Here is a 26,705-nt window from a genome sequence, read left to right as displayed (position 1 = left end):
TCGGACGCTTTAAACACCCGAGGGGTACACGGCAGGTTGACCATGTAAACAGCAGGTACACGCCATTCACAGACAGCTCAGACATGCCCTATCGACTCACCATATGTGCTCTACTGATATCAGTGCATCTTATTCTCTCCTTCTCTCTGACCAAATATGGGGAACAGTTTGACATGTTGCCTTTCTTCACATCCATGCTGTCGACCGATCAATGTTTACACCTGTGTGACAGTTGTGACGTCACTAGCCCTAACACATTGTTTACTTTGCGACCGTTCATACAGTGTGCTTCATCTCTCCCATCAACGATACATCTGGCTGGTGATGTAGAACTGAATCCAGGGCCTCTGAGTAAAGAATTAGAGGAAATGCAAAACAATATTTTTAATCGGATCCAGGATTCAGAAGACAAGGTTTGTGGTGAAATCAACTCAGTTAAAGTGGACATAAAATCCCTCCAGTCTGATATCAGTAAACTTAAGACAGAAATTGACAACACTAAAGAAGAACAGAATGTACTCAGACTAGACATAGATTCGCTGATTGAGAGAATGGAAGACGCAGATGACTATCTGTGTGAGTTAGAGACGAGGATAGAGGATCAGGAGCATCGAAGTAGGAGAAATAACATGGTATTGTATGGTATTCCAGAATCTTCAGGTAAAGAGACATACACTGAAAGCAAGGCTAAGGTTCTGGAAGTGCTTAATACTGCAAGGGAAGTGAAGGAACTACCACCACTAAGACCAAGAGACATAGAGAGGGCCCACAGAATAAATGCTAAGAAATCAGATTCAAATCGACCTGTTGTTGTGAAAATGCTACACTGGGAGGATAAATGGCATAGTGTTAAAATGAGGGATGTTCTGAAGGAAAAGGGTATTGGCATCGCCAATGATCTCACGGTTGCACAAAGACAAGAGCTTGCTAGAAAAAGAAGTTTACATCCAGATAGGAGATTTTATTACAAAGGCAACAAACTTGTTGAGGAGCCGAGAGAGACAGCACAAAGTGAGGCCCCAATACTCAGGGTAAACGAGAGCGACACACCCCCTCAAACTACCAGCGATAATCTACAAGCCAAACCACGTCAGCAACGTCAAACAGACAAGAATAGGACTGCATCACGCCGTCCTAACAGAACACAAAATAGATAGGGGTTAGGCCAGGCTGAGAACACTCGCAAAAATCCTTTAGAACACTACAATGATCACAATAAAGATAGCGAAAAAAAAAACACAAATGTGTCAGATAAAAACATCCATTTTATATTTTGGAACATTTCAGGAATTTTCCATAAACTTTCTGAATCCGACTTTATAAATTACTTACAGAGTTTTGATGTAATAGGTTTAACTGAGACTTGGGTAGATGATCTGTATATACAAGATGTATTTTCAAACTACGTTTCGATAAGCAAACATGCTGAACGAATTGCTAAATGCGGTAGATTATCTGGTGGAATATTTGTCTTGATAAAAAAAGAGTTTGAGAAGTTTTTACTGTGGTCGAAAATCACTGAAAATTCCATATTTATTATGTTTGACAAAAAGATGTTTGGTCTGGATGAGAATATTCTATATGCCTGTGTCTATGTACACCCAGAATCATCTACCTGGTACAACAGACCTGTGTTATCATGTAAAAATGGTATTAGTATTTTCCAAGATAGTCTACTGCAAATACTTAGTGACATCCCCGAAGATGTTTTGATCTTATGCGGTGGAGATTTTAACGCACGGACAGGTACAGATGCAGATTTTGTCGAAGACGATATACTTGAACAAGTTGAAAATCAAAACTTTGCATTCCTAGACTTTATATGTGATAATTTCAACCAAGTGCGTTACTCTGCCGATAAGATAATAAACAACTTTGGAAAATGTTTTCTGGATCTCTGTGCAGTAATTAACATACACATAATGAACGGGCGATGCGGGTCTGACACTAAAGTTGGAGATTTCACTTTCATTGGCAATAACGGCGCAAGCGTCGTCGATTATATTATATCATCTGCACCGTTGTTTGAATATGTATCTGATTTTGAGATAACGTCTCGACCCGAGTCAACGCATCTTCCGCTCACTATGAAGTTACGTACGCTTCATGTGAAATCGTCGCGTACGAAATCTGGTTGTAAGAATACTTATAGATTTGTGTGGGATCATAACAAGCTTGACTCTTTCAGAGAGAACATTCTCTCGGACCCTGTGCAAGATATTTTAGATAAATCTGTGGACAGTGCATTCACATGTATAGACACTAGCGTTAATCTTATAGTAGATGCCCTTTGCCTGGCAGCGTCAGATATGAAAAGAAAGTGTAGAAGTACGAGAAATGATCTGAACGAATGGTATGACGATGAATGCAGAAAACTCAAAGCTGAACGCTGTAAATCTTTGAATAGGTTCAGGAAAGATAAAGATAAATGCGCATTGATACAGTATAACCTGTTAAGAAATAAATATAATGCCCTCTGCAAATATAAACGTACTTCATTTTATAACAATAAGCAAAAAATAATAGAAGAAAATATAAATGACTCAAAACGATTTTGGCAGGAACTTAAATCCCTAAATAAGAAAAAGGATTCTTATAATGATATCCAAACCCAGGAATGGTTCCACCACTTTAGAGACTTATTTGCATGTCAAAATACGGGTAGCGAGGAAGACACAAAAAGTAATGAAGGTGGGCCAGAAGACTCTAACCCAACCAGTGACGTTTCAAAAGATATACTTGACTCTCCTATATCGAGACAAGAGATTCTAGAAAGTATCAATAACCTTAAAGTTAACAAATCCCCGGGAATAGATGATGTAATTCCAGAATTCTTTAAACACTCTGCTGATCTTCTTCTACCGTATTTAGAATTGATTTTTAATCTGATATTAGAAAAAGGGACCTTTCCTACAGCCTGGTCGGTTGGGATAATAGTGCCTATACATAAGCAAGGAAATTTAAATAAAGTAGATAACTACAGAGGAATCACATTGCTGAGCATATTCAGTAAAGTGTTCACATCGATTGTTAACCAAAGACTAATTTTTTGGGGTGAATCAATGGACAAAATAAATGAAGCCCAGGCAGGATTTAGAAAGGGTTACACAACAACCGATAACATGTTTATACTACAGAGTGTGATCCAGAGATATTTGAATACACAGAGTGGTAAGCTATATGCAATGTTTGTTGATTTTTCTAAGGCATTTGATTCTGTCCAAAGACATAAACTTTGGTCATTATTTAACATGAATGGACTTAGCCCCAAAATGAGTAAGTTATTAAGTGATATATATCAAAATGTGAAAGCCTGTGTTAGAAACAACACCGAGGTGTCTGCAACATTCGATGTAAACATTGGAGTTAGGCAAGGCTGCGTACTCAGCCCGTTCCTGTTCTCTTTTTTCATAAACGAGCTAGCGGTACAGATTGAGCGAAATTGCTCACATGGTATCCAGTTGCATCCCGATATGTTCTATCTTTTCCTCTTATTATTTGCAGATGACATTGTTCTCATTTCTAGCACTATAAACGGCCTACAGAAGCAGATAAACGAATTAGAAACCTATTGCCAAAATTATTGTCTAAGTGTAAACATGAATAAAACAAAAATAATTGCATTCAAGAAAGGAGGTAAACTATCGAAAAAGGAAATATGGTATTATAAGGGTAATGTCGTAGAAAGAACTACATCATACAAATACCTTGGAGTATATTTTACAAACATTCTGTCATGGTCGACACACACAAAATACGCATCTGTGCAAGCACGTAAGGCTCTAATCGGTATATTAAGAAACCTGAGAGTATTAGGAGATATAAATCTAGCATCCTTTTTTAGAATATTTGACACCAAAATCAGTCCGATTTTACTTTATGGTGCCGAAATTTGGGGCTTGAAATACTTTGATTGTATAGAAAAAGTTCACCTATTTGCTTGTAAAACATTTCTCGGAGTAAAGATGAGCACACCAGACGTTATGGTATATGGAGAATGTGGCAGGTTTCCCCTCCACATATTCCAGCAAACTAGAGTGATCAAATATTGGATAAAGTTATTAAACATGTCATCACACCGTTTACCCAAAAAATGTTATGAAATGATGTTATTGTTGCATGAAAACGGTAAGCAGAACTGGGTATCAGAGGTAAAAAACCTACTCTTCTCAACTGGATTCCATAACCTATGGTATGATCAAAAAGTGTTCGCCCCATCACTGTTTTTAAATACATTCACACAAAGATTAAAAGACATATATCAACAAAAGTGGTTGGGAATTGTTTCATTATCAACAAAGTGTAAGTATTACTCAACACTAAAAACCCACATTTATACTGAAGGTTATCTATCATGTGTAAATGTTAAGAAATTCAGAACAGCATTATCACGTTTTCGTTGCTCATCCCATGATTTATTGATTGAAAAGGGGAGATTTATGAATATAAAAAGAGAAGATAGACTATGTAAATGTTGCACTAACAATGCAATAGAAGACGAATATCATTTCCTTCTTGTCTGTCCAGCATTTGATACACTACGTAGAAAATATATGAAAGAATACTATTTTGTACATCCATCGATTGCCAAATTCTCTTCACTGTTGACGTGTTCAAATGAAAAGGTAATCCAAAATATTGCAAATTTTTATTCACAAAGCTATGCTATCCAGACAATTCTTCTATAAATGATATGTATATGGAGTGCGCCCTACAAATGATATAAAGATATGTGTGATATCGAGAAGTGAGTGATTTAGCATGATACTATATTACATTTGCTAAAATGTCATGTATATGATTTGATATGCCATTATATATGATGTACAAGCTGATCTCTGACATATGATATATAGGATATGACGTGAGACGATGATATGATGTATTATGATATGGTATGATACTATTTCCGATGTGAGAACATATATGATACGACATGACATGACATGGTACCATCTGATATCATATGATCTAATATGACGTGATACAGCATTATATGGTATGATATGACTCCATGATATTATACTACTTTATATCATGAGTAGTATGATGTGTGTTTTATACTATAGGCCTGAGGCCTTTCAGTATTGAAATAAATAAACTAAGTTAACGGTTTATATACACAGGGCGAGTTAAATTCTAACACCTACCAGAGACTGGAACTCGCATAATTATCGTGCTTTGTGTTTGTCTTGACACTTTATAAACCAGATGAAGTAATTTATGCCGTTTGGTTTAGCATCAACAAATAAGCGACAGGAAGTCCATAGGCATAAAGTAGAGTAGGGAAAATTGCTGAGGTCAATGGCGCTTGTTCGGTAAAGGACGACAGGGCTGCACAAGGATGGGTTAGTGGTGATCGGATGGTACAGTCCATATATCTCTAACAAAGCTTTTTATTATGGTTTGGAATTGCGTAATGCACTTACATAGACATGCTGCTATATTTAGAATGGGGGATCCCAGTACTGACCAAGACGTTTTGGATTAGCCACCTAATCAACGATATACACACAAGGTTTAAGGATATGATGCACATCGCTTGTCTTTTCGTCAGTTTTCATCTCAGCGTCTTTTGAAATATGTTTAAGGAGCAGAGAGACGTTTTTCCGGTAGAGGATGTTTCCTTTTCTATGCATGCGCATGAAAAATACTGTAGCGATCGGTAAATTGAGTAAACAGTACGGAAATGGAATTTTGTTCGTTAATAGCCGCTTGTTCGGTAATACCCGACACCGCTCTACTAAATGAAGCTTATTTCTAATGAGAGAGCAGTCAGACACGACGTTATCATCTTGATGTTGTTGACAAGCCGACGATGATAGGATAACTCCATTATAATTCTGAGTGTAAGTCAGCAACCAGCCTTTACTCATATACTGACAGAACATTCGAGCAAAACGTGACTGTATCATCATTTAGTCCGAACGTTCGCGAACAGGAAGTAAACAATAGGCTGCCAGGTGCAGGTACTTGGAGTGCTATCGAGAAGCTAAAATTGCTACAACTGCCATTGAACATACATGATGATTTGAAAAGTGACCAACAATCCACGCTTAAAGCTCGAAACATTGTGACCCAGTGATAACTATCACTTAATCAGTGATGACACAAATGACAGAAAACACACTCTCGCAACACATGCTTATACTTCCTTGAATTCATTTAACAGGGATTTGAACATATTTGTAACATCCTACGCCTATGAAATGAACAAGGCAATGAAAATCTTCGTTCCACTACTTCAATGCACACCCATCGCCCTGCCGGGTTCGGACTCCCGGGAACTTCGTTTCAAGGGAAAAAAACCTACGAATACAACATTTGACTTCTGATTCATGGTTGTACACTTATAATTTGTTTATTTATGTTCTTTCACAACCAGCAATGATAGTTATATGTCTTGAACAAGTGATGATTGTGTCTAAATCGTGTTTGCTTTTGGGGGTGGGGGTGGTTGCATGTTACCTTTTTGAGTTTTTTTCTTTGATTTTTTTTAATTCTGTGAACATATCCATAACAACTGCATGCTTGATTTAATGAAATCTCCTGTCTGAGAGAGGCCACAGTACTCAGTTTGTAGACTTGTTTGAGTCCGGAATTACAGTGTGACATGTTTGTTCTATTTGTACTTTAACACAAAATTGAATGATATATTTTGTCAAAATATTTTTTCATCACAGTATCTCAGTAATTATAGCAGCGTAAACCATTGTTTCAAAAAAAGGATATTTGATCGGTGATTTGATCGGTGAGGGTTTAGCTCGAGCAAATTGGAAATTCAGAATTTCACTACACAATTTTAATGTAAATATATGTCACTGATCTAAAATCAGAGATATCATTTGACGCCATTTGTACAAACTGAGCTTTAAGAGAAGTAGAGGAGGAATGTGATGTCTTATGTATTTGTGCAAAATATTCTCATGTAAGGTATGGATTTCTCACTATGGAGCAGGATACCTTTGTGAATACCGCCAGCTGATGAAAAATCTTTTAAACCCTGATAATCCAGATCTAGTCCATGCTGTTGCTGTGCTTTCCAAAAAATGTGCTTGCAATGAGAAATGTGTAAACTGTCATCGATTTTCAATATGTATATCACGTGGCAAATATTAAATGATCTGTTGTTGCTTTATGGAAACGAAGGTATATCAAATGTAAGGCGAACGCAGAGAAGTATCACGCGAGTGCAGCCGTTATAAATGCACGTGTAGTGACAGACACATACAAACTCACGTGATGAAAACAATGACGAATAGCAACCAATCAAGAGCGATCACAACATTTCACCATGGTAAATATTGTCCTTTAAAAGACAATAAGATTAAGACAAGATACACTAAATTCAACTAAACGTATCCTACAAGTAAATGGGATGAGAAAATCACAATTTGAGAGCTATATATGGCAGTAAATGTGATGAGGTTATTTATACAAAAGGCTAAATGCAACGTTTATGACCTTAAACGACTTGTTGGAATAGGCAGTGGAGCAACTGATTCAATATTCGTTGAGCTAGACAGCAACGAAACATTGTCAAAAACAGCGAAAAAAAAGGGTGCTGAAGCACGCAAGTACTATCTTTGATTCAAACGCCCAAACACAACGGCCTAGAGCATGTGAAAATCCCCTTCAGCACACAAAACGTTTCATTTACCTTAGAGTCAAAAAGACCTCACCATATTTAAGCTTTTGTGTGACTGTCATATGTTATGGTGTCACCATACTTTTGTTTGCAGTATACTTAAACGTTAAACTAAATACTACCAACAGATGATTTACAGGTATGACCAGTTCTATATATTCTACTCAAAACGATAGGTGTATAAACAGTTTTAAGTGTTACGAGAGTGTGTTTTCTGTACTTAGTATAAGCATTGATTAACTGATAGTTATTAATGGGTCACAATGTATAGAGTTTTGAGTGTGTATTATCATATATAATGGCAAGGGTATTTTAGCGACAGATCTTATTGTTTATTTCCTCTCGCGGAGGCTGTTCATGAGTGTTCTGAGAAAAGGACAATATGGCCATGCTTTGCTGGAATGTTCTCGACTGCGTTTTGTATACTCTAAATAAAAGTAGGGTATAATTATGAACTTTCACTTTGCATCGGAAATGTGAACGTTAAGAAACGTTTCAATGACAGACATCTTATGAACGCACCGCTATTTCCCTCTATTACCAGCCCTAAAAACAACGTATGATATGCACGTGCACACCGTCGTAGCCCCTTACACGTCCATGGGGTCCCATTCTTGATGTTGACGTTTCTTTCAAAGTCGAGAAATCATTTAGAACATTACGTTTGACACCCATCTTGCATCACACATTTGTGAGTGTTTGTTTCCAGTCGTTTGTTTTAAAATGAAAATCGTATACATGCAAATTACATGCCATGCACCAATCATCTTTCAAAAGCGACTACATTCCAACTATGGTAGTAAGAAGTGCAAATGGTGATGCACTCTGACAACATTGAATAATATCATATCAACATTGATTTAATCCGATAAATCTCATAAATATTTTTATATACCCTTCAAACAAAGTAGATCTTCATTGTTTAATATTTACAATTAAAAATGTTTATGAGATTTATCGGATTAAATCAATGTTGATATGATATTATTCAATGTTATATATATATATATATATATATATATATATATATATATATATATATATATATATATATATATATATATATATATATATATATATATATACGAACGCTGCTTCTCGAATGGACTTACTGGGGTTGTGTGCTTCTGCCTGTCAAAGCCTGCTTGTCAACAACATTACCTCCCGTTTTGACAAAGAGATAGACAAAGATTCACTCTTCAGCAGTTTGTCTAATAGAAAGCGTATAATAACAGATAAAGGACAGGCTTACAGAAAAGAAATAAAACAAAAGGTGTTACGTCAGTCGTTCAAGAAGTTGAAAGACAGACAATATACTTTTCTTGACGTCACATCACGAGAACCCAACATCTCTGTCTTCAGAAGAGAGCATTAAGACTACCTAGCCCTGTTAGAAAGCCATTTTGCATAGCGAGATGAATATTCAGCACTTTTGAGATGAAATCAAAGAATATATAGACTTTGTTGAATGTGAGGAAACTCCAGTTATTCGAGAATTCAAAACAAAGATTGAAAGTAGGTTTGAGGAGAATGTTCTGACATCGAAGGACAGCATTTCCAACACAGACAAGTCAGTGACATCACAGGCAGGGTCACGTTATAGTCGGGCTAGTTCCCTCTCCTTAGCCAGGTTAGAAAAGGAACAGAAAGGGGCTGAATTGCCAGCAAAATCCAGGTGTCTGAAGAAAAAGGAGCAGATTGAACTGGAAAAATTAAAATGCAAATGCAAGAAATGGAACTGGAGCTTGAAACGCAGTTATCACAAAGGCGAAAAGTAAGGTCATAGAACATTTTGAAAAAAGGTTTGTGTGAAGGTTCTCCAGAACATAGAGAGAACAACCAGTGTTAAAAGTCCTATCTCCTATCAACGAGAGACCGAACCTTTCATGCGATCAACATGCTACTTCTAAAAGAGATTTAAACCCAAAGAGTTTGCGCCCATTAGTAAACATCAGACTGATCACCAAATGATTGACTACACTACTGTCGCTCGCCATCTCAGCACGCCAGCTACAGAAATGATGAAATTTAGTGGAGATGCTCTTGATCACAAGGGATTCATGAGGCAGTTTAGGAATAAAGTGATTTTACACACTGATGGCATGGATGAGATTGTAAACATTCCAGGCCAGTTTACCACTGGAGAAGCAAACGAGATTTTACGTGGCCATAGCTACATGGATGGCTACAATGCAATACCAAGAGAATTGGAAGAGTACACAGACTTGATTGCTTCAGCCGATATCAAGAGAGCGTTAGAGTGGCCACTTTTTGTAGTTGGACTGGCCACTGTAGACTGAAACTTAAGATACCTTGTTTGTTTTTTGTTGTTGTTGTTTTTGTTTTGTTTTGTTTTGTTTTTTGTTATTTTAGTCAATCTTCAGACTTCAAATTTTATAAAGAATAAATTTGAGGAATTGACATTTGTTTCAGTTGGATTTTTGTGAAAGAAAACAACAACCCTAAAATACTTTTCACATTCAGCGGCCTGCGGATGGAAAGCCAGATGAAGTGCCTACAAGATGAGCTATAATTACTTACAATCGGATCGATATTCTAAAAGTTATCTACCACGACTTATCAACACCAGCTATCTCCCCAAAATCATGTTTCACCTAAGACAGCGAAAATTCACCTTTTAAATTAGTTCATAATTTCAGCCAAGTTGACAACACCTATGTAAGGTTAGGTTCGATAGATAGCAGCATTACACGTGTCTAAAAATTCATTGCCACATCTGCACATCATTTCCTCGACAGTAAGGAGGCATTATTTCCAAAGGCGATTCATTCCCATTATATTCACTTCTCGGCCATAGGTTCCTTTACATGCAAGCGAAGAAGGTGATTAACGCGTCGGTCAAGGAAAAAATCAATCTGTATATCCGCCTGTGGTAGGCAACATCTGCACTTATACTGCATCACAGGGACCCAGACACACAGGTTGGATTGCTGAAGAGCTATACGTTCACGCATAGGATGAAGAAGAGCATAGTTATCATAGCAGTGTGTCTTGTACTTCTGTATGTCATCAGCGTAAAAGTGACCTTGCACATGGGAGTTGTGAGTGTAAAGAAAGTCAGTCTTCCTCCCAACCGATCTGCGGGTCTGGTTTGCCCGATTCCTTCTTTGTCCAACAGAACCCTTCCCGTGACAGCTTTAGTCAGTTTCCCCGGATCTGGCAACACGTGGATGCGACATCTTCTACAGCAACTCACAGGTACTGGTACTTACCTCGATGACAAATTCATTCTGTTAACTAGTCGTGACTGTCACGTGCTTGACTGGCGTTTTTGAAGATGAAAGCTCAGATACATGGTGCATAGTGTGTAGGTATACTAAGCAGACGATGGTTGAAGTCAAAACCATAAACTGGAAACATGTTAAGTTGATGCCCCTTTACTATGGTGGCTGATTAGGGCCATCTCTTTCTTGATTTTGGAAATTTGGAGGCGAGAAAGCGATATCACAAGACAAGAAAGCGATAATGTGAGACAAGAAAGCGATAGCACTAGACGAGAAAGTGACAACGCAAGACGGGAGAGCGATCACACAAGACAAGAAAGCAATAATGAGAGACGAGAAAGAGACAGCACGGAACGAGAAAGCGATAACACAAGGCGAGAAAGCGATAGAGTGAGAAAGCAAGAAAGCGATATAACAAGGAAAGAAAGCGATAAAGCAAAAAAGCAATAGAGCGAAAAAGCGATACAACCAGTCGAGAAAGCAATAAAGCAAGACAGAAATATTTACGTTATATTTCTGCCATGTCTGCACATGTCGTCTTGGCTGCGAATGACTTAATCCAACAGGAAGCTGAATCCATTTGTTTTAGTCGCATAGAAAAAAATGCACATGCTTTCAAATTCTATGGCAGTTTTGTAATTAATCTTTTAACTTGTCTAGACAGTATTCCAACAAATACTCCAGAAACCGAGAGTGTTTTTGTTGAAATATGTAAGTGTCTTAAAAGCCTGTGAAAAGGATAACAATCATTTTTGTTAAAACAAATTAGGCCTGTATTAATTCCTGGCTTACATTTCGCTATTGTCATTTCCCTTGTTAAATGCCACCATTGGCATATTACTGGGGAACAGGATCGGGACTACATTAGTCTTCAGCAACTTATGCTTGTTGTAAGAGAATTCAACATGACAAACGGGATCAGGTAGTCAGGCTCGCTGACACATGTCATCGTAACCCAATCGCGTAGATCGATGCTCACTGTTGATCACTGGATTGTCTTGTCGAGACTCGATTATTTACAGACTGCCGCCAACCCAGTGAATGTCACCGGTTGCTCTTATTAGATTCGAATATTTTGACATACGTTGACCAACTTATAAATAAGATAATACAGGTAGTTCATTACATGTATTCACCAATCGGCTTATCAAATTCTACGCGACCACGAGCAGCTGTACCCTTTGTAATACATGTGTACAGAGATAGGTAAATCAGGGTATTTATAAGTTACAACGGCGGCTTAAATGCTACTTAAACTGTTTCAATAATATATTCACAACGAACGTTAAGTGATGATATGTATGATATGAGATAAACATGATACAGAGCAAAGAATCGTTATTTACATGACCGCTTGGCTTCATCATGCATCAACGTTAATGAGTAAACATCAGTCAACTTTCTGAACAAACTTTTTTCATGAATATGTAATCGGTTCCCGCAGTATTGTACATCACGTGCTTGATAACAGTGTCTACACCAAAACGTTGCTTACATTATGATTAAGAAGCTGCATATCGCTAGAACTTTCCCCATTGTTCAGCACCAACTCCTAAATGCCTCCAAGTTCGCTGTGGTTAGTTAACTGCCTACTATTTTCAGCTTTGACTGGACGAACGTTGGACTGCACCCTTTCATTTGCCTAGGTCAGATCACTAACTGTGGAATGGTTCTGTTTCTACATTTAGATACCAATTTAAGGTGTTTTACTGTCAAGCGCTTCTCTTCGTTCCTTGGGTGGGAGCGATTTGGGTTCATAAAGGTGAAGATCGTCAGGTCATAAATTTTATCAAAGTACAGCTGTATTTTTGATAACCATGAAAAACATAAATGGTTCCAGTCTGTTGGATTATTGCCAAGAGCGACATAAATCGAATCTCACTCACTTAATGTGAGATGTTGCAATGATCTGTCACAATGCCTCATTTGCCCCCCGCAATATCATATTTTAATTGGTTGATGTCATTAATTTGGTTAAGACAATTCCAGTTCAGTGATAGCATAAAATGTGCAATTCCTTTAGTTACTTCACAAATTGAATGTTTCCTGTATTTCACTATTGTGTACGTTCAAATAGTGTGCCAAATGAAAGTCTACATCTATATTCTCTAAACGTCAAGTCAAACAATGCCATACATGGACAAGAACATTACTGAAGACCATTAAATACTATTGAGTCAAGTCAAGTCATTTATTCCGTATGTAGGCCACAGGCCTGTTATGCAATATACATGCATTTGTTTACAAATAAGAGAACAATTTACAGGGCACACATATTAATGATACACCTTATTTTTACATATAGATTTTTGTCAGTATAAATAATATAAGCATGTACGCACCTTTGTAAATGTTTAAAATGGACAAATCTGTGGTTTACAAAATATTGCAGTTTGGTTGGTCTACTTTTATATGCATGAAAGATATATTTACACAAATGTCTTAAAGGTGTTTCATTATTGGTTGATAACAGCGACTTGAATATGTTGTAGTTCGGTTGTGTCTCATATTCCCATGGCAAATGTTTTAATCTTAGTGAATTATTTTCGGTGCACATACAATAAAATGGTACTCGTCTTCTACACATAAATTACACAGTGGACAGCTGCGTTCAGCAACGTAAACATTTAACCATCTACCCTCATTATACTTCAAACTTAATAATCCACATCGAAATGTGAAAAAAATATTTCAAAACGTTTTGTCCAAGATACAGGACAAACATTTTCTGGAGCTAACAGACTTTAAAACTCTCTGTAAATACGGTATCGAGAACTTTTATTCAATGTACTTTTCCATGACTGAAAAACATATCGACTGCAACGGTCTTAAATCTATTTAAGAATAAAGTTGCTTCATTGATTGTCTGAGACATCCAGAGGTAGCCAAATCCATGAGAGAAACGTGTTTCTCTAATATATGAAACATACGTCTTGTACCCACAGTTATCGTAGCACATTTGCATTTTGTACACTTTCAAAGGAGTTCTATCTTCAAGCATATGAATAACCTTTAAGCAACATTTCAAAGTTTTACACAGTGCTGTTTTATAGAGAAGGTATCTTCCACATACGATAACAGTAGGTGTGTGAGGGCTGACATTCAAGAAACATTTGCAGGCTGTTAAATGAACCTTTCCTATTTCATAAAATATATGCACTCTCCAGATTTTCTCCATACAATAATATCGGCTGTGTCTGCGCATCAAACATCTTAAAATACCCACTAGGGTCTATCATTCCAGTTCCACTTAACTTACTTATTACTTCTTATTACTACTTACGTGAGAAGCTACGAATGGCGATTGAGCTCCAGTTTGTAGACAGGACGCATGCTCGTCAGACGTGTAACGTCTGATACGCGATTAATCATTACTCTACATGTTTTGTTGCAGGAGTCTTAACGGGATCTGTTTATCATGATCAGAGTTTGAAGGCATCTGGATTTCCGGCTGAAGGAATTGGAAACGGCTCCGTTGTTGCTATAAAGACACACGGGATAGGCATGCACTTATATAAGCGAGCTATCCTTCTCATCCGAAATCCATATGAAGCCTTCCTCACCGAATTCACACGAAACAGTTGCAAAAACCACACAGGACAAATGAACATAAATCAGTTCTCAAGTAAGTAGGAATACCTTCTTCAGAAATGCAATATACAACTATATGGATGAGAACTTCTTATGTATTACATTGAGCGACGTTTTGACGTAGGTTCATACAACGTTGTCAAGCTACCAAGCTATTAAGCATAAAAGACTTCATGGATTGTGTGTTAACCTATTCGTCGGTATTCATAATATTGTCCATTGTTCTGGATAGCTCAAACAAATGAATAATTAAAGGAAAAAAACAAACAAATCCAGTTACAGTAACTCATGAACGTCATCACTGATCTGTAATGTGCGAGAGGTGAATGTTGTGAATATTCATCAGTTGGGAGTTGTTAAACGTGGTCATCGCGCTTGAAACGAACAGATGAAATCGCCGTTTCAGATACCGCTGTGCTTAATTTGTTGTGCTTCTTTATTTCCTCCAAAACCCGTTTCATGGTCCTAGACTAAACATTTCTTTCTGAATGCAATGTTGTGAACCGACAAAATTCACAAAAAAGTTCTACCAACACTATAGGAAGCCAGTTTGATTGTCTCAATTGTTTCAGTCCATATGAATAGGATTTACTAGGGTGTTCATCGGGATAAAATCGTCACCATGTATCCTCGAAGTTTGATATGGAGATTTATCCTGTGTCCGAGTTAAATATCAAACGAGATTGAAGTTCCAAAGTTCAGTCGCATTAGTTGTAATTTCAAACTCGCGCAATTTCTAAGTGTGCAGTGTGATAAATAGAAGGAAATCACCTGACTGGTCAGTCGAGAGACACGTATCATCTGTTTCAGCTCGAGGCCACTGAATACCTTATTCTAGTGCTTGAAACCTACATTTGATGCAAACTGAGTGTGCCTGACATTGATATACGATTCGTTTTCAGAGTGGAATAGTACTCTCCCAAGATTCATCAGGAAATACAGAAACGTTCACAGTCACTGGGTTCATCACCAAGATATACTTCCAGTTTTCTACGATAATCTGAAAGCCAACTTAAAGTGGGAACTCACAAGGATAGCATCCTTTCTGAGGACGGCGGGCGTTGAAGGAAGACCACTCTGTGCTTTACGGAACTCGGAAGGGAGGTTTCATAGACGTCCCTCAGGGATGCCCATACGTTTCTTCTATTCTAAACAGGAAATAGAGATAATAAATGATTTGATATCAAACGTAACCACTGTATTGTCGAAGAGGTTTATCTTTAATACAGATATTATGAACAAATGGAAACTGCAGATCTAAAACGGTAACGCGTTTCTTCATTCGAGGTACTATTTGTAAAGGCTGCAAGTTAGCAACTGTGTGTATTTGTCAATCAAAACTTTGGATTAATCCACTTGCCTGCATTTCCTGGAGATACAGACCATAATATCATTTAAACTAGCATAGCATTGTTATACCCCTGGTATTGTCATATGTTGTTAATGGTTCATGCATGGTGTTCCCTGAAATCATGCTTAACGGAATAAATTCTTTAGTTCAATGAAATGGACCATTCTGTTTTGTTCACAAAGTCAACAGTTGAAACTATGGAGGAGTCAACGGCAACAACGTCAAATATTCCTGATAACTACTGAAGTTGTTTACAGATGTCAATTGAGAAATATATGGCTCGACATCATTAGCATAACATGTATACAACGACCCTCCTATAATATATACTGGAACTGGCTGTGACGGGAAAGAACACAGGGGATTATATATAGAATTGGTTGGAAAGTGATGTTGGTTTTGTTTAATTTTGCACTGATCAAACATTCCATCTATAAACGCACAATCCCTTTGCAAAGCTTTAACTGTCACATATATTAACATAATAAATTGTAGTAAATTTCCTGGTTGAGTTTAATCCATTGAAACCACACTCCCAAAGTGACCAATCGCCTGCGACATGACCCATTCAGCCGCAAGAGTTCAACAACGGATGGCCAGTTGGTGCCTTGTGTACCCCTCTGACAAGCTACGTCCACAAGAGTTGTTTCAAAGGCAAATTTAGAAGTAGGTGGAATCAAACTAAAAATGCTTTATGGTCCAACTTCATTATTATACAAGGTCAAAACGTTTCGAGTTCCTAGTCTCTTCTTAATGAGACATAAATGCAACAATCTAGCAGGATGCTTCTACCAGTTCTAATGTAGTTGTAAAGAGATATATATTGGAGAAACTGGTCGACCACTGGCTGTCAGGTTAGAACACAAAACATCAGTTCAAAATTTGGATCAGAAGTCTGCTGTATGTGAACACATGCACAACCCCAATCATAAGATTGTTTGGGACAACACCAGGACATTAGTTAGGAACGCTAATGACTTCAAAAGATGAAAGCTCCTAGAAGCCATTGCAATCAAGCAGAACATGCCCTCAATCAACAGAGACTGAAACAGTTTCAAAGGGGTGGTGATCAGACCACTATTGAAAAAGTCTGGCCTAGATCCTCAAGACCTGAAATATGTTCGGCCTGTCTCAAACTTGCCTTTCATATACAAAATCATTGAGAAAGCAGTTCACTCCTGTCTCAACATCTCTTAAGTCATGATCTTCTTGATTCTTTCAGGCACCCGTGGCGAGCCACCTCCTCGTGGTGGGTGCTGGGTAACGCCAAGAGCTCGCCGACACCCCCGTAGTGGACCCGGGGGGATATTTGGTCCACCAACCCGTTTGCCGTGGGTTGCGGCCCGTGTCGGTGGAGGAAGGGATCCTGGTGGTTGAGGGCAATAGGTCCCTGCAACTGTGTTCCTGTTGCCTAATACACCACTTTGGCCCTGACTTCACCTAGACGGGAGGTTGAATAGGCCCGGTTCAACCAATCGGCTGGTCATGCCAAGCCCTGAGCATTGTCATTGTTTTTGCTCAAATTTGACTTTTTCAAATCTTTGTAAATGGGCCTTTGTCATATAGCTTGTAGACCAGTAATATCTATTGATATATTGATGCCACATTAACCAAACTGTTATTACCTAGAGTCTAATGCCCAGAAGGCGATGGCTCATGGGTCAATCTGGTGGATTTATTGATCTTGAATTGATACTTCTGCTGGAGTATATCATCCCAGTATCCTTGGTGCTGTCAGTAGGAAACCCACTGGCATATAGCATTGTCTTTATGATACTCCGTGGTGGGTGGGGAGCTGGGATGATGAAGTTCTATGACTTTACCATGATACCCCCAAAACAACTCAAACGTACTTTAGAGGATAGTTCATCTTCTGATGATGACACAGTCTCCAAAGGCAAATCTGACCATTGGTCTCGTTATTTAGTGATTTCTTCTTCAGATGATGGTCCGTTGAAACTGAATCCGTTTGCCCTGTCAAAAGCAATTTATGGCATTGCTGGTGACGTTGTGTCAATGAAAAAGATGCGATCTGGTCTTATATTACTTGAATGCAAATCAGCGTTTCAGTCATCTACACTCTTAGCTGTTAAGCATCTCGTGTCCGTACCTGTTACTGTGTCTCCACACAAAACTCTCAACAGTTCTAAAGGCATTGTCAGAGACCGAGAACGTTGTCTGCTAGACATGTCTGAAGATGAGATAGCGTTTGAACTAAAAGACCAGGGTGTAACAGTGAGTGAGTGAGTTCAGTTTTACGCCGCACTCAGCAATATTCCAGCTATATGGCGGCGGTCTGTAAATAATCGAGACTGGACCAGCCAATCCAGTGATCAACAGCATGAGCATCAATCTGCGCAATTGGGAACCGATGACATGTGTCAACCAAGTCAGCAAGCCTGACCACCCGATCCCGTTAGTCGCCTCTTACGACAAGCTGAGTCGCCAGGGTGTAACAGGTGTAAAACGTTTTACAAGTCGGCAAAATGGTCAGATTGTAAACTTAAACACGTATCTGCTCAACTTTTCTGTTCCTGTTCCACCGTCATCCATCAAAGCAGGGTACTGCAATATCAATGTTGATAAGTACATACCGAACCCGCTTCGGTGTTACTCATGTCAAAAGTTTGGTCATGGTGCTAAATCTTGTACCAACAGCAAGAAATGTCATCGCTGTGGAGAACTTGCTCATGACACGTTAGATTGTCCAAACAACCCTAAATGCGTTAATTGCTCTGGCGATCATGCTGCCTCATCAAAATCTTGCCCTGTCTGGCAACAACAACATCAGATAGTGAAACTTAAACATGAAAGAAACATTACTTTCGCAGAGGCTAAACGTTTGGTTGCACAAGACAACACTCCAGTTGCAACTGTGTCATACTCTGCAGCTGTTACCCGTCAACGTACTAAGACTGTTAAATCAGTTGAATGCCAGACTGAAATCACTTGGGTGAATACTGAGACTTATTCTACGTGTGAAATGCAAACTGTTGCTTCCACGCAAACAGCATCACAATCCCGTCCACAATCTCATTCACCATCACCTGTTATCGTGAATGCTAGCAAGCCAGTGAACTATTCAAAAAAGTCAGATCGGGTTCCAAAGAGTCAACGGAATCCGGTACAAATATTTAATAGATATCAACTTCTGGAAGATATGGATGTCACTCCTCATCACCGTGTGCGCCAAAAAAGTCATTCGCCACGGTCCAGGAACAGATCGCCTGTGTTACCACCTAATGTAACATGAATAATACACTTATCCAGTGGAACTGCAGAGGCCTTAGGACCAACTTAAATGAAATACAATTATTAATACAAGATGTTCAACCATCAGTTTTCTGTCTCCAGGAAACATATCTTAAGCAGACTGATAAATTTGACTTACGTCAGTACAGCTCTCACCATTCCTTTTCTCCTCCGGGTGACAAAGCCACTGGAGGCTCCTCTGTCTTGGTGAGGCAGGGTATAATACACAGCCCTGTTGATCTCACTACTAACCTTCAAGCTGTTGCAGTTCGGATTTCGTTACACATTGCGTTTACTTTATGCTCTTTGTATATCCCTCCATCTTCAAACCTCCAGAAATCTGACCTTCAAGCTCTGTATGATCAGCTTCCTCATCCCTGCATACTCATGGGTGATTTGAATGGACATAATCCTTTATGGGGGAGTAATGTTATCAATACCAAGGGGAAAATAATAGAAGATTTTATTTCTGACAACAGTCTCTGCATATTTAATGATGGTACACACACATATTTACACCCTGCTACAGGTAGCTATTCTGCCTTGGACGTTACACTCACAGATGCAGATCTTCTGAATGAATTTTCATGGTCAGTTCATGGTGACTTATGTGGAAGTGACCATTTCCCAACACTTCTCTCAGTCAATAACCCGTCTGATGTTCCACCCTCATCAAGGTGGAATTTTTCAAAGGCTAACTGGTCTAAATTCACATCATTGTGTACTGAGAAACTCAAACATGAAACGTTCCAAAATATTGCTGACCCCATTCAATTGTTTTCAGATACACTGCATACTATAGCTACCGAAACAATTCCTAAGTCCTCTGTGCATCCACACATTCGTAAGCCATGGTTTGATGGCGATTGCAAACAGGTTAGGAAAAACAGGAAGAAGGCGGAAAAATATTTTCGCAAACATCCAACTGTACATAATTTGAACAATGTTAAAGTAACCAGAGCTAAAGCTCGACGTACATTCAAGCAAAATAAACGGAAATCATGGAGAGCCTATGTCTCCAAGATAAACTCCCGCACACCTATATCAAAGGTGTGGAATATGGTACAAAGGATCAAGGGCAAGGGTTCCAAAACAAGCGTTAAACACCTTCAAGATGGAGATCACATTTTGGAAGATGCTTCAGATATTGCAAACAAACTTGGTGAAACATTAGCTAAACATTCGTCTTCATCAAACCATCTTCCTGAATTCCAGATGTACCAGAAGTTAGAAGAAAAGAAAATCATTAATTTCACCTCTGACAATGGTGAAGACTACAACGAAGTATTTTCCTTACATGAACTACAAACTGCTCTAGTGCAAGCTCATGATACAGCAACAGGGGCTGATAATATTCACTATCAGCTCTTGAAGCATTTGCCTGATTCATGTCTTGAGGTACTTTTAGACATATTTGATGAAATTTGGACTTCAGGAACACTCCCTCCCTCTTGGCGGAATGCTATTGTGGTTCCTATACCTAAGCCTGGTAAAGACCATTCAGATGCATCTAATTATCGACCTATATCACTAACTAGCTGCGTTTGCAAGACTATGGAACGAATGGTAAATAATCGTTTAGTGTGGTATTTGGAGACCAATAATCTGATTTCTAACATTCAGTGTGGTTTCCGTAAAAACAGAAGCACTATTGACCATTTGGTTCGATTGGAATCTTTCATTAAGAATTCTATTGTTAATAACCAGCATGCTGTATCTATATTTTTCGACCTTGAAAAGGCTTATGATACTACATGGAAACATGGTATTTTAAAAGATTTACATGAATTTGGTTTACGAGGTCGTTTGCCTCATTTCATATCACAGTTTTTAACGGGCAGACAGTTTCAAGTCCGAGTGGGGTCTACCCTCTCTGATCATTACCAACAGGACCAGGGTGTTCCACAAGGCAGTATTTTGTCTGTGACTTTATTTACTATTAAAATAAATAGTCTTTCAAAGGTCTTAACAGATTCAATCAATGGTTCTCTTTTCGTGGATGACTTTAATATTTCTTGTCGTGGCAAAAACATGCGAACCATTGAGAGACAGTTACAAATCTGTCTCAACAAAATTCATAAACGGTGCCTTGAGAACGGGTTTAAATTTTCTCAATCTAAAACAAACTGCATTCACTTCTGCAGAAAATACAAACCTCATAAAGACCCTGACTTATTTTTAAATGGTGCACCCATCAAAGTTGTCAAGGAAGCTAAGTTCCTTGGTCTCATTTTGACTCACACTTAACCTTTCTGCCACATATTAAATACCTAAAAACCAAATGCCTAAAGGCGCTCGATTTGTTGAAAGTCGTTTCAAATACAAAGTGGGGAGGAGACCAAACAACCCTCCTACATTTATACAGGTCACTCATCAGATCTAAACTGGATTACGGCTCCATTGTCTATGGTAGAGCCTGTAAAAGTAACCTCAAAATACTAGATTCTATCCATCACCAAGGTCTAAGACTTTATCTTGGATCATTCCGAACTTCTCCTGTTGACAGTCTATACGTTGAAGCAGACGAACCTTCTCTTGGCCACCGTCGTATTAAATTATATTTACAGTATCTCACTAAACTGTATTCAAATAAGTCCAATCCTGCATATAACTGTGTCTTCAATCCCCCGTATGGGGATTTGTACAATAAGATGTCTTCCCTTGTTCCGACTCTTGGACTGAGAGTTAAACCTTATCTTTCTGCTGCTGGCATTGAGCTGGATAATATAGCTCCTTCTCGCTTGTTTTCTTCTCCTCCTTGGCAACTGGTTAGACCGCAAGTTGATCTTACATTAAGTAAATATAAAAAATCAGAAACTAATGACTTACAATACAAACAGGAATATAATCAATTAAAAAGTAAGTATAGTACATATAAATCCTTATTTACAGATGGGTCCAAGAATGGTGGCGCAGTTGCTTGTGCCACTGTCATTGGATCCAGAACAGTATCTTCTAGATTACCAAATAATAGTTCCATTTTTACAGCAGAAGCACATGCCATATTAACAGCCCTAAACTATATTAAAAAAAACACTCTAAATATAAACAATATATTATTTATTCAGACTCTCTTTCATGCCTCCAGGCTAGTAAAAATGTATGTTCTCAGCATCCACTTTTAGCTGACATTGTTGAATTGTATAATGAACTTGCTACTGGCCAATATGACATCGTCTTCTGTTGGTTACCCAGCCATGTTGGAATCTCTGGTAACACAATGGCCGATCGTGCTGCCAAGGTAGCAATCAACAAATCTGTGACACCACTTCTCATACCCTATTCTGATCATAAGGCTGTCATAAGATCATATATCCGTGATCTAATGCAAAAGAAGTGGGACACCCAAGTAGGTATCAATAAATTACATGGAATAAAGCCCTATATCGGTTATACCCACTTGGGTTGTCAGTCCAGATTTGAAGAGGTTGTTATACGACGATGTCGCATTGGCCATACGCGATATACTCACGAACACTTGTTAAAAGGTGAGGATCCTCCGTTTTGTATCCCTTGTGATGAGAGAATCACTGTTAAGCATATCCTGCTTGATTGTGTTGATTTTGCCATCACAAGGGATAAATATTTCAATGAGAAAACTGTAAAGGATCTTTTTTATAACGTTAATCATCATTTAATACTTGAATTTTTAAAGGAAATAGAATTGCTACATAAATTTTGAATATGTTTTGTACATAGATAATATATCTTTTATGCATGGTATTGTAAATTAGCAACTGCGATCGCTAGTGGCTGTGCCCTCGAGGGAGGTTGAAGTAGCGTAAAATTATTGTCCTCCCAAGAGGGTACGTAAGTCCCCACAACTTTCAAAGTCGATTTTGCTCAACCATACTTTTTAGTCGTAGTGTGTTTGTTGTTTTAATTTCTGGCTAAATCGTCCTATCATCGCCAGTGTCTGAAGCGATGGTGTAAATCCAGCTAGGGTCCATGCAGGTAGCAAAGGTACTGTAAGTCCCCATGGACCCTGGCATGGTGATCTACCTTCAGCTGCTGGTGATGTGTATAGCCCGTGTTTTATCTTGTCTTGTCCAAATAGTTCTATCAGTTTTACCGTTCCACACTAGTTTTATCCGTAGCTGTGATATTCTAGTTGTTTTACTGTCCTTTGACGACAGTTGTTTTTTTTATAGTATGCACATTTTCCATTTCAATTTCCAATCTGTTCTCGTCACGATATGGCTGAAATATTGCCGATGTGACGTTAAATATTAACTCACTCACTCACTCACTTGATTCTTTCCAGTCTGCCTACCGGCAGTACTACAGTACAGAGACAGCATTGCTCCAGGTAACTGACAAACTTCAACGTGCCACTGACGAGGGTAAAATTTCAGTTCTGGTCATGCTGGACTTGTCCGCGGCTTTCGACACCGTTGACCAACCTAAACTCCATCGTTATGGACTGAGTGACCTTCTCCTTCAGTGGGCTTCCTCGTACCTGACAGATCGGCATAAGATGGTACATGTGGGCAGAGAGCGCTCTCTAGGTGTGGCTGTCTCCTGTGAAGTGCCCCAAGGATCGGTTCTTGGTCCAGTTCTGTTTGTGCTGTACACAGGGCATGTCGGAAACATTGTCAGTGACCACGCTATGTCTCACCACGTTTATGCTGACGACACTCAGATTCTGGAATCGTTTCACCCTTCTGAGTTGAATGAGTCTCTTCAACGCATCGCTGACTGTACAATGACTGACTACAATCTGACTGAAAAACTGCAGAGGATTCAAAACACCTCTGCTCGCATTATCAGTAGAACTTCCAAACGTGCCCATATCACTCCTGCCCTTAAAGAACTCCATGGGCTTCCAGTCAAGGCAAGAATCGATTTCAAAATACTCTGTCTGACGTACAAATGTGTTCGTGGATTGGCCCCATCCTACCTCTCGGACCTGCTTCACCCATATGTACCAGCTCGCAGTCTCCATTCCACCTCTCAGAATCTTCTTGTGATACCCTCCTACACTGAAATCTTTCGGACACCGCAGGTTCTACACAGCACCAGTCCTCTGGAATGCTCTTCCATGTGACATCAAAGACTCTGACAGTTTTGATAGTTTTAAAGCAAAACTGACAACCCACCATTTCTCAGGATACTTCACATAACTTCACTCATCTGCATCTTTGTACATATCTTTATTCTTTATTCACATCGTTATTCATTTTCTGTAGTGCTTTGAGCATATCTAAGCGTGTGGAAAAGGCGCATTATAAATGTGCATTATTATTATTACATGTATTATATCCTGTCACAGAAGGATAGAAGATCCTCCCGCAGCCCGCTCACCCAGTGAAGAAATTGACAATGTAAAACTGTATGTCTTTTGCAGATACGTTTCTTGCAAACAGAATGCTGATGGTGTTGAATCCTGGACTAACAGCTGTACCTTGTTGAAGCTAGTCCGTAGACCTCTACAGTTCCACTGCACAATGTTTTGGTGGGTTAATAGAGGATCTACTTGTCACATTTTTCGAGGGCGACAAGCTATGCGCCTTGGAATGGAAATTTTCTGACACTTCTATGGCCTCAGGCGATCCGTATTTATCGAATAGTTTTTCCTGGATTATCTGACCAATTCGGGGATCTGCCACCCTTTCTTGAAGATTCTGTCAGTTTTGAGTCAGTTTTACTTTGAACAATATTCATCGAGTTTGTTTTTGATTGTGATTTGTGAGTTGACTAAGACAAAGATTGTTCTCCAGATACAGAACATTACTTGTTTCAACCCACGTCAAGCCTGCCTGGCAATGTATTGACAAGGTAGTTGAGATGTATTCAAGAGTTCTGACAACTGATGCAAACAATGCAGATTCCACAAGATTTTTGGTATCAGAAAAGCTGATGTTCTGGGTGAATTTAATTTTGTTGATTTCCATTTGGTCTTTTTCCCCGATTGGACACTCTTTGGAGAAACGCGAATGATTTCACGAACGATGTGTACACTTTTTATGGTCACTGTTACAGTTTTCGGTGACATGAGTATTTTCACTACAGTGTGCACATGTTATGGACTTGGAACAAGTATTGGTACACCGTGCCCATATTTCTGACATCTAAAACATCTCAAAGGATTTAGGATGTACACATCAGCTGAAATACTACAGTAACCTGTTTTAACAGACTTTGGGGATTCAGAGATGACAAAGAGAATAGAAAGGTATTTGTTTTGATCGTTTCATTGTTTCTGTGGGTCATGAACCATTTAACATAAATCACTCCTTGATCTTTCAACTCAAAAACAATACCTAGCTGTGACATATCAGCAAACAATCCATCTTTGTTTCTTATTATACCTTTGCTACTATTCAGATACAGCTGCGGACATCAGGTTAGTTGTTTGCTGCTTTCTGCAGCCTTCAACCAACAGAGAGCCTGAACGCAATGCCATGTATACCCTTGGGAATGGCAAAAGGGTTCAGCTTCAGTGGAGTCTTGTCTTGTCGATTGAGTTTGAAGGTAGTTGGTCGCCATCATCGTTGTCAAGTTGACGTTTCTTCTGCTTTTGAGGGTTTGGTATTCCATAGGTGGTGTATATGTTTCATCATCCAAGCTCTCTACCCACAAGGACAATGCTAAGCACAAGCAGGTATCCGACTTGCACCACCAAGCATACTCGGAAAACCTAAATTATTCATTCTTCCAACAGATTGGTCCATGAACCACCGCCTTTTGGGAATAAGACTCTAGACAAAGTTCATGATAAATATCAAAAGATGTTAGAGGATAAAAGGTGCCAAGACCACAAATGAAATAATTCCAAATCAAATTTTGTGCAATCATATACATTCAATGAACAGGGAATGGCATGACCAGCCGATTGATACGTTTGGGCCGATTCCACCACCCACCGAGTGAAGTCAGGGCCAACGTGGTGTGTTGGGCACAGGAACGCCGTTCATAGCTCCTATGCCCTCATCCACCAGAATCCCGACACAGGGGCGCAACCCACGGCAATAAGGTTGCCCAATCTGGTCGCTTCTTAAGACCAACCATGGTATGGTGTTTACACATTCTGTCCCGGGTCCACATGGAAGAATGCACTTAGCGTTACCCAGCACCCATCACGAGGAGGTGGCTCTTCATGGGTGCCGATCCACAATGGAAGCAAAATGGGAACCGTTGTTGCCTATAGCAATTTAGCATTACTGGGGAAAAACAGTGACTAGATTTAATATAGTAATACACCACGATATGTATACAACTATGTTGCCTTTAATATCAACAAGCATTTTCATATAAATGGAGATGAGACAACACTGGAAGTGCTGAATGTCACTGACATGGCAACAGCTTCCACAAAAGGTTCTGTAGTATCTGGCTTTATCTGGCCTGGAAGGTTTATCGTTTGATTGTCACTGTGTTTACGCTGAAATTTATTCACTCTCTCCCATGCCACATCTGAACACTCAGGATTGTTGTGTCGCACAGCATCGTTCTTGGCATGGGCCTCGAAGTGAAGCATGGGGTGTTCTTTGCACTGCAATAGTCATGGTGACGCATTCACACTTTGGAGGGGAGTGACTAAAACTTGCTTGACTCTGCACCAGCAATTGTGCCGCTATTCGCAGTGAAAGATGTCTTTTATATGCCAGTATATCAA

General features: G+C 39.0%; 1 protein-coding gene across 1 annotated transcript; it reads left to right on the top strand.

Annotated features, from left to right (window-relative positions):
* Positions 1 to 3,272: 3,272 nt before the first annotated feature.
* On the top strand, positions 3,273 to 24,134 carry LOC137269992 (uncharacterized). Its single transcript, XM_067803950.1, has 2 exons — positions 3,273 to 4,625; positions 23,352 to 24,134. Exons 1-2 carry the CDS (start codon positions 3,273 to 3,275, stop codon positions 24,132 to 24,134), a joined length of 2,136 nt encoding a protein of 711 aa, XP_067660051.1.
* Positions 24,135 to 26,705: the final 2,571 nt, after the last annotated feature.

The sequence above is a fragment of the Haliotis asinina genome, chromosome 1 (genome assembly GCF_037392515.1).
Source record: "Haliotis asinina isolate JCU_RB_2024 chromosome 1, JCU_Hal_asi_v2, whole genome shotgun sequence".
Classification (NCBI taxonomy): Eukaryota; Metazoa; Mollusca; class Gastropoda; order Lepetellida; family Haliotidae; genus Haliotis; species Haliotis asinina.
Note: the sequence above shows the minus strand (reverse complement) of the source record. Positions and strands in the feature narration are given on the sequence as shown.